Source organism: Aedes albopictus, chromosome 3 (assembly GCF_035046485.1).
Source record: "Aedes albopictus strain Foshan chromosome 3, AalbF5, whole genome shotgun sequence".
Lineage (NCBI taxonomy): Eukaryota > Metazoa > Arthropoda > Insecta > Diptera > Culicidae > Aedes > Aedes albopictus.
Window position 1 is genome coordinate 156,933,296 of NC_085138.1, and position 17,652 is coordinate 156,950,947.

The following is a 17,652-nucleotide window of genomic DNA, read 5'->3' on the forward strand; positions in this document are numbered from 1 at the left end:
CAGAAACCTGAACGGCCCAGGTCCCGGTACTGTGCGATTGGGACCGACTTCTAGAGAAGACAAGACTACATTCCCAATACACTTAACACATTGCCAATGTCGCCAAGCTCTACGTCTGTCCGGCACCACCATTAATTTAGTGGCCTTCAGTGAATTGTATCAGTACTCAAGTTACTAACAATTATACTAGTTGTAAATTAATTATTAGCAGTAGTTAAGGTTGACAGAGTTGATTTTTGGACAATAACAAAAATCAAGTTTAGTAGCAAGCCATGGATTACTTATTTACTGAATGGATAAATGAATGCATGAAAATGCATTTAAATGCAGCACATATGTTTTCATGCATCTAATGTTCCAAGAGTGATCCACCCCTTGGGCCAAATCCTTCCCCACCACACACCGTTCCCCTGCACGCCGACGAAGCGCGTGTTCGCCGTGCAAATCAGGCATTTTGGTGCCGCGTTGCACTCCCTGGCGATATGGCCCTCCATTTCGCACTTCTTTTTGAGCTTGCTCTTGTCGGGGCCTTCAAACGTCCACGACTTGTGTCCTTGCTCGAAGCACGCCTACGGTCTAGGTGTTAAAACTGCAAACAGCAGAGCCACACAGGGACTTTCGTGGTTTTAACAGAAAGAACGTGATTTAACTGCTTAAATCTAACTTAATTTATTTCCGACCAACAGTACACATACAATCTTCTCAAAGCAACGAACTACAACAACAACAACATTGCGCGCCAGAATCCTATACAGGGGTTGGACACTCTTTCAACTCGTAACATTTTATGCGAGGGGTGTGACACTACTATCCCTCCAACACTCCTCCTTAGTAGTCAAATCACTCCTCCTGAATTTGTATTCTTCTCTATCTCCTCCTACACTAACACTGACACGATTTTATATTGCATACCTCTCTCTACAACTGTGCTTCAATTACTGCTCTCGATTGTGATTATTTCATGAAGAACAATTCTCCTCGCCGTTCACCGACCAGTATCACATCTTTTCCCTTGCAAATCTTGCATCCTTTCGGTTCAAAACAAACAGTGTACCCTTCATCAACCATGCGACTTACCGATAGTATGTTCTTTCTAAGTCCTGCTACATAGAAAACATCCTTCAATCTGACATCCGTTCCTTTTCCATGCCCATTCTTTGCCGTAAACCTTCCAGATCCTCGGGCACAAACTGACAAATTATGTCCGTCAGCCAAGGTAACTACTTCCTGACATTTGCGCATATCGTCCAACAAGCTCCTGTCTCCTGTCATATGCCGTGTACATCCACTGTCAATAATCCAACCCTCAAATTGGCGATCCGTGTTAGTAGCATTGAAACACACCGAACGTTGACCTTCACTATTATCGCTCATCCTAGAACTTCGACCAGATTGAGGGTCGTACCCATCTCTTGAACTGCCTTCCACCTGCCGTTGTTGCTTCTCCTCCCGAGCCCACCTTGATCCTGACAGCTTGGGACAGTCACGTCGGATATGCCCCTCTTCCTTGCAATGGTAGCATACTCGCGACGCAAATCCAGCATGATAATCGATGTTCGCCGATCGCTCTGCTCTTAGAGCTCTTTCTTCATTCTCCTTCTCATTCTCACATCTACGACGCCATTCGTCGAGCAACTTCCCTTTAACGTACTCCATTTTCAAATCCGCCTCCGGGTGTCCTTCCAGAGCCGTAATCAACGGATTGTATGACTCAGGTAGGCTTGAGAGTAGTATTGCCACAATCCAATGTTCGCCAAGCTTTTCACCCATTCCGACGAGCTTCTGCACCAATCCAGACACTTCTGCCAAATGGTTCGCCATATTACCTCCTTCCGTTAAACGCAATGAACAAAGCTGACGCAACACATGAACTTTGTTACACAAGGATCCTCGTTCATGGTATCCTTTCAGCATCGACCACATTTCATTTGCTGTAGCTGCACCAATAACGTGGCACAGTTGACTGTCGTCAAGGGCTAGCCCAATTGTTGCTCGAGCTGAAGCATCCTTCTCGATCCATGCTTCCGTTACATCTTGCGGCTGGTTCGCCACAAACGAACTTTCCACAAACCCTCCTTCACTAATAGAAGCTCCATCCGGAACTTCCAGCTGATCCAATTGGCGCTGTTCAGTCGTTCCATAATAACTTTTGCTTCGGCCATTTTATTGTCGCGCTTATCTTAGATTCTCAGCAAGCTGCGTTCGAAACGCGCAGCCTCAGATCGCGCCAGACCGCGCACGTATGATTTGTACACGGTGTGCACCTTGGCTAAAATTATTTTGCAGCCGCCGGGTGGAGCTGTCAGCCGCCGTGTACAAATCAAACGGGCGCAATCTTATGGCGGCTGACTCAGATCAGCAGGATCTGAGTGATTAAGCTAGGATGCACAATAATCAAACGTTTTCACACTACACTTTGCCACTCTGGCACTTCCAATACTTTCGAGTTCGATTTTCGTCCTTGCCACCAGTTTTCTTCCACTTACAAAAAACACGTCTTTTCTAACAATTCTGGACCCGTAACCTGTTAAAACTGCAAACAGCAGAGCCACACAGGGACTTTCGTGGTTTTAACAGAAAGAACGTGATTTAACTGCTTAAATCTAACTTAATTTATTTCCGACCAACAGTACACATACAATCTTCTCAAAGCAACGAACTACAACAACAACAATTATATAGTGCTCTCATAGCAAAACTAATATCTTCTTTTTCTTTTTTAAAAATTTCCAATTCCCACTCAACAAGAATTTTTACAGGAATTTATCTGAGTTCTGCTTTTTCACCAGCGTAAAAACTCTTTATACCTATATACGAAATGTAAAACTATGTGCAATCTCATGGATTTCGGATGATTTTGAATCTGATGGTTTGTAGATGAATAATATAACGGAATTTAATTTTCTTAACAATTATTTGTCTACTCAATTATTGAATCAGGAAATCAGATTTTCCACCAGCAGAGTATGTGAGAAAATATCACATAATTGCCAGTATTTTTGCAATAAACTTCTTCCAGGAAATTTGTTAGCAAATTCATGGAAGAAATTCACCAGAAAACACTCCCATAATTCTGACTATAGGAATCAAAACAGTATTACGTCAATAATGCCGTCCTTCATACCTTCACAATTCCTGGGATAGCATAGAAAACTCTTTTAAAGAATTCACCAAAGAGTATTTCAGCTAGCCAACTAGATTTTTTTTTATTGCAACTTCATCAAGGATTTCTTACAAAGCTTACAAAAATCTTTTGGTAATTCCGACACCAATATTTTCAAGTATAGGTTTACGTTACAAGACATCCAGAATTAGAAGCAAATTTCAAGCATATGTTACATGTAAATTTATTTCGATGTTAACGTCTCCAAAATATTGTAAATCTGTCACAGCATCACAATGACATTTTGAATATTTCAGTAAGTTTTACAGATCCAGTTTTTATGTATTGATGTGGGTTAAGCGGAATAAGTCCAGCCAATGTTAATGTCGAAGTGGAATATTAGCAAACGGTATGATTATTGTGGTAGGAAAGAAAAGCGATATGTAGGTTTGGTAGTTCTGAGTAGACTGAAGTCTATTTTATTCACGATTTGCTTTCGAGCCATTCGGCTCTGTTGATCGGCAACCTTTCGTTTACGAATGCGCCAGGGGTGCGCAACTAAGCTACAACAATCCTTCCCCCTTTACAAGGATACTGGTACAAACGTACACTTAACAAATAATACTATCAACATCTCATTTCGAATGAAATTGGAGCTCAACAACATAACATAAAAATTACATTTGAGTAAATTACGTAGTACGAAAGTGATATAAAATACTGCTAGTGATTGCTTTGTATGAACAAGAACCAGTAGGTTCACATTTGAAGTCGAATGATCGCATAAACTTCCACGCACGATTCCGCCTTGTGTTTTCCTTCGGAGTCCGCTTTGCACTTTCTTTGGCTAGCCTCTCATTTGTAGCCATCCTCCAATGGCGGTGTACGTCATTTCGAACTTCCTTCATTGCTATGTGTCGCTTCGTCATCGTGATCGCACCTTTCGGCCTTCGCCTTGGAATCGTGTCTTCCCGGATTCTGATATACAATACAGAACTCACGACTTCTGAGAATATCTGTAAAACAGAATAAGAGAACCATATCATTTCAGTAACATTAAACCGTTTATCAAACCGGCCCATAGTTTGCGAGCACACTCTCTCATCATAAATTTGTTTGCTTAGGAAAATAGCTTCTATACATTTTGGTTGTGGAACAAAACACGATACTATGCAGTAATTACTCTGATTGGCCTTCGACAATATATCCTGTGATGTGTAATTTATGATTTGTCCTTGGACAAAATATGTGAAATTTCTCACATAACTGACCCTCCATTCGGCAGTAGAATTAGGTTTCAAATTCAATATAGTAAATATATCTAATACGATCCTAATAATAAAGTGTTCAATGTCTTCAACTAAAGTCTGTCCATATGACTTATTTTTAAACTCTGTGTTAGCTGGTCTTTCAGCAAAATCACTGATTTTTATTCCCAGACAATTGTCTGTTTTTAATGCACTGACGCATCTATCCTGACTAGAGAACAAATTCTCAAATGTGATCAAGTAAACCACAATTTGTGTACCATATATCTTATGCATAGCGCTCAATTTAATCACATTAATAATTTTTGAAGTTTCTTTCTGGTAAAGTTTGGATTCATTAAAATTAATGTTGGGCGATTTCACAAATAATTTCTGTCTCACGTTAAATGCTCCTTTGAGTACATGGGTAGTGTTCGCAAAAGATATGCTTGGCTGCGAAGAAACAGCACCAGACAAACCCACCATAAATATCTTGATCATTTCATACCTTTTTGAGTAAACTAACGATGTTGTTGTCCAACTCAAATAAAAACCTTTAAATAAAATCCAAACAAAAGACAGATATCTTGCTTCCCACATGAGAGCTAAAATTTTCATCAAAACTCTATTGTCTTTTACTTTAGCCAAAACCATTATTTCACATTGTGTTAAAATTTGACTATTTTTTACAACAAACAGTTGCTTGTCCGATTTGTACAAATATATGTTAGATATTGACAATACTTGTTTTTTGTTTAGTACTGCTACTGATTGTTCACACACAACTTTTTCCTTGCCGACAATAGCCGATTGTGATACGTAGTAATAATAGCAATATTTGGAATTAACAAATGACGTACATTCTGTAGCAAACAAAGACTTTTGGATATCACGATGCCTAACTCTTGATGGATCAAACAGCCACACCACTTGCATGTCATTCAACTGGTCACCCTTATATGAATCAAATAAAATTATCGTTAAAATATTTGCCTGCATATACATTTTTATCTTCAAGTGTCCCTTGACTTCACAATAACAACACCAGAAATTTGAGCAAGCGAGCCATTGCCCCTTATACATCATTTTTACTTGCTCTTTATAACTGAAATTTTTCTCATAGTTTATATAGCCTACAGCTTGTTTCTGCTGCAAATATGCTACCCCTGAACTTCCATTTTTTAATGTAAACTTGATGAATTCATCTTGTCTTTTCGCTTTGAAATGTGCATTTACGGTGTTTGACCGCTCCATCTCTCTAGATGTGATTACTGTTTTTAGACTATTCAACGTCACTTTTTCCTTTCTTAAAGACCTTTTCCCACGACTTCTTTCAGAAATATCCACAATAATATAGTATAAAATTGTAATTTTCTTGAAACTTTTAAACACCGCTAACCCCGGATGCATGTTCAAGCCTAAAATAAAAACTTTCGTCTAAATGTTACGGATCTTACGCTTGCAAACTATGACTAACGATTGAATTTCAGCCGAAACCATCATTGTTTTTGATATAATAGTAGATGTTCTTTTCCTACCATATACACGCAAAAATATCTTACAAAACAAGTAAAACAATGCTCCGCACAAAACAATAGGGCTCAAATTATGTAGCACTAAAAAGGAATCACTGAATCTTAATCACTAGACCAGTCTCATATGTTATTTTAATTGAAATATCTATAAATTTCTGCAAATGCTCTATCAAAGGTTTAAAGTGAGAAATATAAATGGAACATATACACGAGCAAAACAAAATTTAATAAAAGCAAATTCACTATGTCACTGTTTCCGTATACCGTACTAAAACCAAGAACAGACTTACCCCACTATTCGGACACTTATCCAAAAGTAGCTTTGACGCCGTTCCGGCAAAGAAAGTGGGCTAAGGGGAACCCTTTCTTCACTGTCTGTCGGCAAATCCGAGTCCGTCGAACACCGCTGTATGGGAATTTCCTTATATCAGGGCGTACTACTTCGACCCGTTTGCGCCTCTAATGAAATGAAAGAAAAAAATATTAATAAGGTCACACAATAGAGCAAAGATCACATTCAAAATGGCCTACAGAGCTATAGCTCTGTAGAGACACGATCAATTGTTAAGCGATTTTCTATGCGCCTTCTGCAACCAACGGCTTCCCGTTTGACCCACTCGGTTAGTGGCACTGAAAACTAATTTATTCGTTTTCTCTTATTGTTTTGCGTTTTACGGTGCGAACAATGAATAATCCTGTTGTTTTTACTTGCGGGTTTCCTGATTGCGAGTCTGTGAAAGAGGTAGCCGAATATTCTTACCCGCCGCCGGGAAACTTGTTTATCGCAAAGGTAACTCTAGCCGCTGTTTCCTGAAAAATAATTGTTTAACCGACTGTTATTTAATTTGCACGCAAATTGACAAGATTTTCCTCGTCGACACTTTTATGTATTGATGTGGGTTAAGCGGAATAAGTCCAGCCAATGTTAATGTCGAAGTGGAATATTAGCAAACGGTATGATTATTGTGGTAGGAAAGAAAAGCGATATGTAGGTTTGGTAGTTCTGAGTAGACTGAAGTCTATTTTATTCACGATTTGCTTTCGAGCCATTCGGCTCTGTTGATCGGCAACCTTTCGTTTACGAATGCGCCAGGGGTGCGCAACTAAGCTACAACACCAGTTAGAAGCTTGAATTCTTGGATGTTTTACGTGCTCCACAGGTATATAAAGAAAAGTCGGGAAGTTTCAAAATCAATGCGGGAAAAAGTCGGGAAAAATGCGGGAATTTCAAATTTGATTTTGTGTGGCCACCCTGCGAAATCTGTCGAGCAGAGCGATGCGAAAATCGCCTATTACCGCAAGGGGGCGCGGATGTAAAAAGCATCCGTCACGCCAGGGCTGGGGAAATTGCTAGTTCTGAAGGAGGCGGCTAAGAGAGACACCTCCTACAAGGCACAAGGTATAAGGCGAAAAAGTGCAGATGAGAAACCTAACGGCGAAGGCGACTCTCCAGTGTAAAAACCTGAACGAGATCACCGACGCAAATGAGCTCGCAGCCATACGGCCATAAAGTGTCCCACACAATGCATACGTTTGCGTGTGCGTGACAGTAGTTTGACAGATTTCCCATGGAAAAACTGTAAAAAAAAAACGCAAACTTCGACGGAACGGATGCTATGTGTTCCAGGCTTAAGAAGCGGTGTGAGGTAGATGCACCAAGTGCATCGATCCGCCTGTGAAAGGGCCCGACAGGCATTCAGATCGCCACGACCAAGCTCTCTGTAGGGGAGGTGAACAAGGCGACAGCAGTCGGCAAGATCCGAGTAGGCTGGTCCGTGTGACCGCTAGGCATCTACGAGCCTAGTGTTGGAGGGATAGTAGTGTCACACCCCTCGCATAAAATGTTACGAGTTGAAAGAGTGTCCAACCCCTGTATAGGATTCTGGCGCGCAATGTTAGCGATGAATTCCTTAGCGAAATTTTTCTCAAAATTTGAAAATACCTGGGGATTGCTTTTCATCAACAATTTCTAGCTGAATTTATAGAGAAATTCTCAAAACCTGAAAAAAAACTTTGACATTTCTGACGAAATTTGTAAGGCTCTTTTAAGATATTTCAAGAAAAAATCGATATTCTGGGCTTAATTTCTAATCCCCTTTATAAAGAATTCACTTGGAAACTCGTATTTTTATGGAAACTGTTGCGTTGAGTTTACATGGAAAAAAATATAATTTTTACAAATTTATTCGAATTTATCTAGGATAGGAAAATGAATCTAGGATTTAAAATGAGATCTAGTAGCGGTTTTGAGTAGCATTCAGACCATTGGATTGACCCAGGGTAACGCGAAAAAAAAATATCAGATGTACCTAAAACTTGTAGGCTACAAGAAATGGGCTTAAAATTATTTCAGTATAAGATGTTTCTTCTTTCTTTTGACATTCAAGATTTCAGGACAATGTTTCGTCAGCAAACCCTGAAGAACTCCAAGAAGCACATAAAGCAATTCTTCAGATTTTCATAAGGAATTATTGTTAAAAACACTTCTACAATTTTCATTTGTCTATCCTAAGGAATTCGTGCAAGAAGCTTTTCATGTTTTCCATTGGTGACACCAGAAATTCCTTCAATAGCCAGGCCATACATTTAAAGATTTCATAAAAAATATCTAGAGAATCATGTCTTCTGGTTATCAACTTGCAAATTTGCTTCCGTTCAATGTCATAAATACTAGGTGTTTATTTAAATCCACTAATTCTACAAATCGTTACGCAGTAAACACTTTAAGAGTTCCTCCCAGTATTTCGTCATGAATTCATAATTCTATATAAAATCCACAAGAAATTCTTCTGCGACGACTGAATTTTCAATGTTTTTAGTAATTATTAAAAAAAAATGCCACTACCTATACGAAATTGTTAGCATGATGACTTTGGTGATTGCAGGGAGCTTTTTTATGAACTTATTCTGAAATTTCTAGAAATACCGTTAAATACCCCTGCGAAGTAACAATTTAAGAAAGTCCTTCACTAGCAAATTAAGTAATAATTTTAAACTTTCAATGAAAACATTACTTGAAACTTCTCCCAAAGCTCATCCAGGTATTTCGGCAAAAAAAATAAACTATCACAAGGAACTACTACAGAAAAAATCTGGATAGAATTTCTAAAATTTTGTCAATAATTTCTCCATGATCTCAATCAGAAAATCCTTTTCAAAGTACGTCAACATACAAAATCCCATCGACAAGAATTCTCTGATTACCACCAGAATTTCAGGGGCAGTCGAAACTCTGCAAACTACGTGATTCCTCGATTATACTAACTGTATTTCTCGACAAATAGCTTTGTGAAATATTTTGTAGAAAATCATTGTAAGAATTTCATACTCTTCTAGTTAAAATAATAGTTTTTTTGTGCATTTTTTTATGATGATTTCTGGTTAACGTCATTATTTTTTTTATGTCTTTATTTATGAGATTTTCAGCCCGAGGCTGGTTCATCTCAGTTTTAAAGCAACGTCATTATTGTATTACGCTATGATTAACCATGTATCGATAGGTCTGCTTCAGAGGCACGTTCTCCTCCATTTGGGAAGTTTGTACCAAGTAACAGGCTAAAAATTTACTAAGAAAATGTTGAAGTATGATTTTGTTATAATATTATCTCAACGAATGTTGGAGAGAGTATATATGGCAATTTTGATAAAATTTATCAAAATTTGGCTAACACAACTATTTTTTGCGATACTTTTTTCACGTTTTGTAGATTAGGTTTTTTAGTCGTTCAAAACTTTATTTTTTAAAATTGTGATTTAAAATATGTTTTGTCTAAATTTAAGGTCTAATCGTTGCTTCAAGCATCCGGACAATCAAAACATGTCACTTGTAATTCTGAGTCCAATGCTCATCTGCATCATTTGGTTTTTGAGATTGAGATGCGTAAAACTTCTGAAACTATGTAAGAATCTGGATTTAAAGTAAGTCAAGTGCTAAATCTAGGTTTGAGTTTACATTCTGGAGGCGGTACACATCATTTTCAAAATTCCCGATCATAAACAAAATTCCCACTTATTCCCGCATATTTCCCGATGGATTTCAATTCCCGACTTTTTCCCGCATTTCCCGAGTCTGTGGCCACCCTGATTTCGGCCATGCAACTCGAGTCGTAGGGCGGTTTGACCTGTCCGCTACGGCATCGGCGAGCTGCATGATCTCATGCACCATGAGACACGTTGCCAGCAAAGAAGCTATCCGTTTGGGTAGACCGCTCGTCCCTGCTCGCGTCAGCCGTACTCTGCTCCACGCGTACCAGGAGATCGTACTTCTTCTAGGCCAGGGCTAGCGATTTGCGGAGCTTCAACATGTTCTGTTTGTGGTTCTTGCTGATGTTAGTCCGCCCGCTCGTCCAGCTGTTCGGCAACTATCAACATCTTTGGTAGCCCGCTCCTGTTGCGGTTCAGCGCAACGTTCGAGGGGTAATTCCGGTTCATAGATCCACCAACAAAATAACCATCAGCCAAGATGCGAAGTTTATCGAGATGTTGACGACACGAAGAACATGAAGAGATTATTCAAAAGCATTTACAAGTTGTTGAGGCATCACCAGCCATTTCCTTGGCATCAAGGTGGGACGTAGGTACCGAAAAAGAATATTCTTTGCATCAGCAGACGCACATTCGAAAGAGAAACGATGGACCATTACTTTACGAACCAACACGATCAAAACTTATGCATCCTCGAAATTCTTCCCTTCCCAGATCGTTCTCGACAGTAGTAATGACCGTTTTTTTTTCCATTGACCCTAACAACGAGCACATGTATCGGAACACTACTAGGTCAAATTCCTACACACCTACAAGGGACAATATTTCGGATGAACGCCATGAAGAATGCTACACAATTGGTTAAGATTTTGTGTTCTCGCCACAAAAACAGCGTTTATTTGGCCTGAACCTTACACATCCGTCCCCGAGAGGGCACTTCTTCGACTAGTGATGATGTGATTTACAGCTCAATGATACGCTGGCCAGTCTTGCTGGTCTTCTCCAGGAAATCGGCGTACTCCTGGTACGGGGTCTTGCTCAGCGGCAGATCCTTCCACAGATCCGGCGTCAGGAAGGCGTACGTCTTGGCAATGGCCGCGTAGGTAGCCTTGGCGAAGTTACCCAGAGTCGTGGTCGAACCACGGGTCATGGTGTAGCAATCCTCGATACCGGCCATCTGGAGCAGTTTCTTGGGGACCGGAGCCGAAACGATACCGGTACCACGGGGAGCCGGAATCAAACGGACCAGAACTGAACCGCACTTGCCGAAGACCTTGAGGGGGAGACAAGAGCGTGGAAAACACGTGGTTAGAATGTGGAACTAATGGATGGTTGACTCGTGCGGATTGCTTAACGGAATCAGACGCTAAGGACGTCATGCCAGTGGTATGCAGCCACCGTCCGTGAAAACCGCATAAGTTTGAAAGTTTTCTCATCATGAAAAAGAGGGAATCAATCGGAGATTGACATTTGAATATGCTTACCTTGCACGGGACGGTGTGGGGCTTTCCGATCTTGTTACCCCAGTAGCCTCGGCGAACCGGAACAACGGACAGCTTAGCCAGGATGATGGCACCCCGGATGGCGGTGGCCACTTCCTTGCTGCACTTGACGCCCAGACCGATGTGGCCGTTGCTGTCACCGATGGCGACGAAGGCCTTGAAACGGGTACGCTGACCGGCACGGGTCTGCTTCTGGACGGGCATGATCTTCAGCACCTCATCCTTCAGCGAACGGCTCAGGAAGAAATCAATGATCTCGAACTCTTTGATGGGAAGCGAGTACAGGTAGATTTCCTCCAGGGTGCGGATCTTGCCATCGCGCACCAGACGTCCGAGCTTGGTCACTGGGACCCACTCCTTCGAGTCTTCCTTGCCGCCGCGACCGCGTCCACGGCCACGACCACGTCCGCGACCTCGGCCTCCACGACCGCCGCCGCGAGAACCAAATCCTCCTCTAAATCCACCACGCTGGGCTGGAGCTGCGTCCGCCATTCTGTGAAAAGTACAATTTTGAGGTTAGTTTATCACAATGCAAATATAAGTACTTTTTCTGGACAAAATATCAATTTTTCATTAAGTTTAAATACATTAAAACGTTAAACTTTTTAATTAGAACGAAAATTGAGTGAATTTAGATAATTTCTACTACAAAAGCTCAAAAAATGAACTGTGACACGTGTTTAAAAGAATCACTAAGTTATTCACATCACTCTTCAGTAAAATCGGCAAGTTTTCTAAATTAGTTCACTTTCAATTAATTACATTGAAATTATCGAAATTCAAAGCAAAAATTTACAAATTACATAAAAAAAATCAATAAAACTACTAATTTTTCCACGGGGACGGTACTCACTTTTTGGTAGGTGTTACTTGGTGTAGAACGGAAACCCGAATGAACGAGCTGACGTTTTCTCGTCACCACGAAGCATCAAAGTTCGGTTCGGGTCGCGCGGTGAAAAGCAAAGCGTCGCTTTCGATGCCCATGGGCGCCCGGGCGAACGATGCGTGGTGGGGGCTGCTTCTGGGAATTGCAAGCAAGTTTCGATCTCGCATGGCAGTTTCAAGACAGTTTGAATTTGACGAGGGGCTTTTTGGCGCGGAAAATGGAGGCGAGAGCTTTTTAAGGTGAAACATTATGGAAATCAACACTATTGTACTTGGATTTGCTGAACACGATGAATCAGAAGCGTCGTTCTTGAAATCGTTGTACGAATCATCGTTCGATTAAAGACACACTTAGAAAATATAACCGAACTCGGTTGATTTTGAACCGAGTTTTTACCTGCTGAACACTCGGTTTCCTGCTCGGTTCAAGAAGGTACTACCGAGCCCTCGTTAAAGCGTTTTGATTACACGAACTGTCAAATTTACCGACCATGCTCGGTTGTTACTGCCAAGGGGGAGTCGCTGAGCACATCTTTACTTGCGCCAATTATTTTCAGTGTGCCACCGGGTATTGAATTGTGCCTCAGTGTGCCCCGAAGTGCCACTGCTTGATGATTCAGATTTTGCTTGGCAACTACCAAGACAACCAACTGTTTGTTTTCATTTTGCAGGTAAAATGCACATGGTTGCCTAGTTTTTTCACCCAAACTCAAGTGTCAAAATTGTGCCTCAGAGTGCCTCGGTGTGCCACGCAGCGTATAAGACGGTGTGCTTGGCACCTCTTGGCACAATGTTCCAAGCGACTAGCCCCTTGGTTACTGCTCAAATTTTCAATGATAACCGAACATCGGTTCCCGAATAAAAAATACAGTAGAAAAACCGAACGTTGTATTGTAACAGTACTATTTAGAACCATATTTTTACAATGGACACCACTGTAAAAATAACAATACAAAAACAATGAGATGTAATGTAGACACCCATACCGTGAATTGTAAATAAGATTTTTACAATATATTATACAGGTTGTTAAGTATCGTCACAATATAAAAAAATATTTTTCCCCACATATATTTTTTTGCAAAACCATACATTTTATTGTTAATGAATTGTTCAAAATACTGATACATGGGTTTAAATATACCATACATTGTATGGTACATGAATGGTTTCAAACAATAAAATGTACCGTAAATAAATTGTTTTTAATTGTAATTTCACTACTGGTTATACATTTAATCAAATGGTTTTGGAATGGTTCTCTTTTGTTATGTAGTATTGTTTTACATTACATAAGCCAGATATAGTTAAATCTTGTCATTTTCCTTCTCTTAATGGCATCTTGGGCTTACAAGATTTATTAAAATGCGCTTTGGGAATTCTCCAGAGTGTTTTGGATAACCCTTCATCCCAGGGGGTGAGAAACTCGGCACACTTCATTGTGTCCCAAATGTGCCGGTGATGTGCCGAACGTGCCGAAGTGTGCCAGCGTGCTGGCAGTCATGCTGTCAGTTGACTGATTGCTTTTTGTGTATCTGGCAACCTTTCGCTTGTTTTGTTTTGATCCTGATTTTTGCAACTTTATTGTAATCAAAAACCGATTCAAAAGCAATCTCCTGATTATGCTGCGATCTTCCTGGTATTCGAAAGCATGTTTTTGGCAAAAATCTACTCCGCCGAATAAATATCAGTACCGTAGGAAACCCTCACTAGCTGCGCCAGAGGCTGCGCTTGTTTTAGTAAAATCAGGAAGACTTGATCATGATGCTGCTGCTAAGAAATCCAGCGCTTTGGGTCCTCATTCTTGTTACGCCTCCCCAGGCGCCTCCCATTAGACACAGCTGAAAAAAATGCAGCTTTCGACCTTCAAAAACGTACCAGTTGCATTTTTTTTTCCAAAGTATTGAGAAAAGTTGTTTTCGTAACTTTTGCTGGATTTCGGAGGTTTCTGGGCAAGAGAACGCGATAAACTTTACGATCAACTGTTTGTTTATTTAGACATATTCGAACTGAACAAAAGGCGGTTTGGTTAGATGACAGTTAGAATGCGGCAGTGCAGCCAGTTAGAAAGATTATGCTCACACTCCTCCTCTTTCTAAGGCTAGTTGGCCGCGTAGATCCTCAAATGCCTGACGCGGTAGCGGCTTAGTAAAGATGTCAGCTTTCTGCAATTTTGATGGTATGTATTTTAACTCCACTTGCTTACTCCAGACCTTCTCTCTAACGTGATGGTACTTAATGTCGACATGTTTGGTTCTTTTTGACTCCGGATTCTTGCACAGGTAAATACACCCCTGATTATCCTCATATATCGGAATAGCTGATTCAACAGTGTGGCCAATGTCATCGAAAAGCTTCTTCAACCACATCGCTTCACAAACGGCCTGGGATGCAGCGACATACTCTGCTTCGGTAGTAGATAATGCTACAATGCCTTGTTTCTTAGTTGCCCAGCTAACAGGGTTCCCGTATACCTCGAATACATATCCCGACGTAGATTTCCGTTCATCTATATCATTGGCCCAATCAGCATCTACGTAACCAGTGATAGGATGTGCCTGGTTCTTACGTGTGTAGACCATTCGATACGATGTAGTACCTTTCACGTACCTTAAGACCCGTTTCAACTGCGTCCAGTGGGTAGTGGTAGCTTTATCCTGGAATCGACAAAAGTAGCTAATCGCGAAACACAGATCCGGCCTGGATCCCAACATCAAGTACATCAAGCTTCCCACTAGTTGTCGATACGATCCCTGGATATCGTCGTTACCTTGATCCGCTTTAACCAGTCTTGTTCCCGGTTCAACTGGCGTCGCTACCGGTTTGGCATTGGTCATGCCAAATTTGTCCAAGATACGCTCGGCAAAAGTGGTTTGGTCAATTACCGTTACGCCGCTGCTTCGATCAACTTGAATCCGCAACCCCATGAAGTACTCAACGGGTCCAAGATCCTTCATTTTGAATGCGGTAGCAAGTTTCCGTTTGATTTGATCGATTTGGCTTCGATCAACTCCACAGATAAGCAGATCGTCGACGTACAAAAGTATGTAAACTGCGCTTGATCCGTCTCGCTTGATGTAAAGACAATAGTCAGTCTCCGACCGAACAAATCCAAGACTGATGAGAAACTCGTGAAAGCGGCTGTTCCAACATTTCGGAGACTGTTTAAGGCCGTAAAGTGACCGCCTTAGTTTACATACCAAATTATTTTCTACGCGCAGCCCCGTTGGCGGACGCATGTATACGTCTTCTTCCAGAAAACCATTCAGAAAGGCGGTAGTAACATCCATATGATCGAAGTGAAACCCCATTTGCGTTCCCACTGCCAGCAAATATCGCACCGTGGCTAACTTTGCGACTGGTGCATATGTATCGTGGTAATCAATTCCCTGAGTTTGCATAAACCCACGCGCCACCAATCGTGCCTTGTACCGGCTCACGTCTCCGTCTTTGTCGAACTTTTTCTTAAACACCCACTTCGAAGAAATTACCTTGACATTTTTCGGCACAGGAACCAAATCCCAGGTGTGATTGTCGTGCAGTGATGTTAGCTCCTCCTGAACCGCATCGTACCATCTTTCTGCGTCGTCCCGCGTTCTGATGTCGTCGTAATGCAGTGGCACATCTTCCAAACCTTCTGCTAGCATTGCTGTAGACTCAATCACGTAATCTTCATGCCAGATCGGAGGTTTTCTCAAGCGAGCGCTTTGGCGTGGCCAGACCATGTCCGTGACATCCTCAGGAACACGGTATTCTGGTTCTCCTTCGTCAGTTAGATATTGGCCACTATCTGAACTTGCTTCACTATCCCTTTCTGCGGTATTCAGCGCATCTTCGTTTTGTTGATCAACCTCCGGTTCTGGCTCTAATCTGTCGTTCACTGGCAATTCAACGAACTCGTACGAATTCACATCATCAGTCAAGGTCAGCTTCAGAAACTTCTCTTCATCGAAAGCAACGTCCCTCGATACCACGATCCTTCTTCCGGCTGGATCCCACAGGCGATAGCCATTTCCACCGTATCCGATCATTACATACTGCTTGCTCTTCGGATCCATTTTAGTGCGTTTGCACTTCGGTACATGCGCATACGCCAGACAACCAAAAACACGGAGACCAGATACGTCCGGTATAGTTCCGAACCACATTTCTGCAGGTGTGACATTTGTCGGCAAGGCGCTCGTCATACTGCGATTGGTCAGGTACACTGATGTCATTATAGCTTCTCCCCACATTTCTTTGTGAAGACCGCTTTCGTAGATCAGGGATCGTGCCTTTTCCACCAGCGTCCTGTTCATGCGTTCGGCAGTCCCATTTTGCTGCGGTGAATAGGGCATCGTGTACTCAATTTTCACACCATTCTGCTTGCAAAATTCTCTGAATGCTTCGGACACATACTCTCCTCCATTGTCACAGCGCAGGCGACTCAGGGGTAGATCGAAACCGGCAACAACCATCGCATGGTACTCTTGTAGACATGGTAGCACCTCATCCCTTGAATTAATCAGAAATGCAATGGTGAAATGGGTGTAATCGTCTACGAATACTACAAAGTACCTTTTCTTGTCCCATGTCTCCGGAGTAATTGGGCCACATACGTCCGTGTGGACCAGTTCTAGTGGCCTGGTTGTTCTCTTCTCCTTACGGTTGAATGGGGCTCTGCACTGTTTGCCCATAATGCACGGTTCGCATACCCCAAGTGCGCCTGTAACAGAAGAAGGAATTCCAGTTACTACTTGCTTTTTGACCATAGAATGCAGATTCTGCATACACATGTGTCCCATTCGGCGATGCCAGAGTGAGTTTATCCCTAGTGTCTTCTCTGTCAGATTCGCTTGATGCTTTCTCAATGAGAACTTGATTTCGTAGAGATCATGATTTCTTTTTCCGACTGCAAACAGAACATTTCCAGCCCAAAGCTCAACGCCACCGTCGCGAAATACTACAACGCATCCAGCTTTTTCCAATCTGCTTACAGACAACAGATTGTGCCGTAAGCCTGGCACAAACAGCACCTCGGAAATGTCACAATCATAATCCAGCCCGTTGACGTTGCTCTTCGCTGCGATGAACCCAACCTTCGTTGCTCGCACCGTTTGACCCTCTTCCGCCAAACTAATCGGATACGGCATGGAGAACGTTTGTTCGAGGGTAAACAGAGCATCACTGTTCACCATGTGATCCGTGCATCCCGAGTCAATCAGCCAGCGGAGTTCTGAAGAACAGGACGTGCCACTGGAATCACATTTCCCTTTCACGACGAAAGCAAATCCTCCTCTTTTTGACTCCTCTCTATCAAACGAATGTTCGCCTCGGTTGAGCTGGAACACTTTCCTTTCGCTGCGACGTTCACTGTGCCGCTCACGGTCAAAGTCCTCCTCACTCCTTGGGCATTC

General features: G+C 41.8%; 1 protein-coding gene and 1 long non-coding RNA gene across 2 annotated transcripts in view; both read right to left on the bottom strand.

The window, feature by feature from the left end:
* Window positions 1-17,652, bottom strand: part of LOC134291400 (uncharacterized) — a 286,882-nt gene that overhangs the window by 172,160 nt on the left and 97,070 nt on the right. The window lies entirely within an intron of this gene.
* On the bottom strand, window positions 10,731-12,371 carry LOC109412318 (small ribosomal subunit protein uS5). The gene is made up of 3 exons (XM_029872035.2): window positions 12,225-12,371; window positions 11,354-11,864; window positions 10,731-11,142 (listed from the first exon to the last, which is right to left on the bottom strand). The coding sequence occupies exons 2-3, from the start codon at window positions 11,861-11,863 to the stop codon at window positions 10,831-10,833; spliced, it is 822 nt and encodes a 273-aa protein (XP_029727895.1). The 5' UTR covers window position 11,864; window positions 12,225-12,371; the 3' UTR covers window positions 10,731-10,830.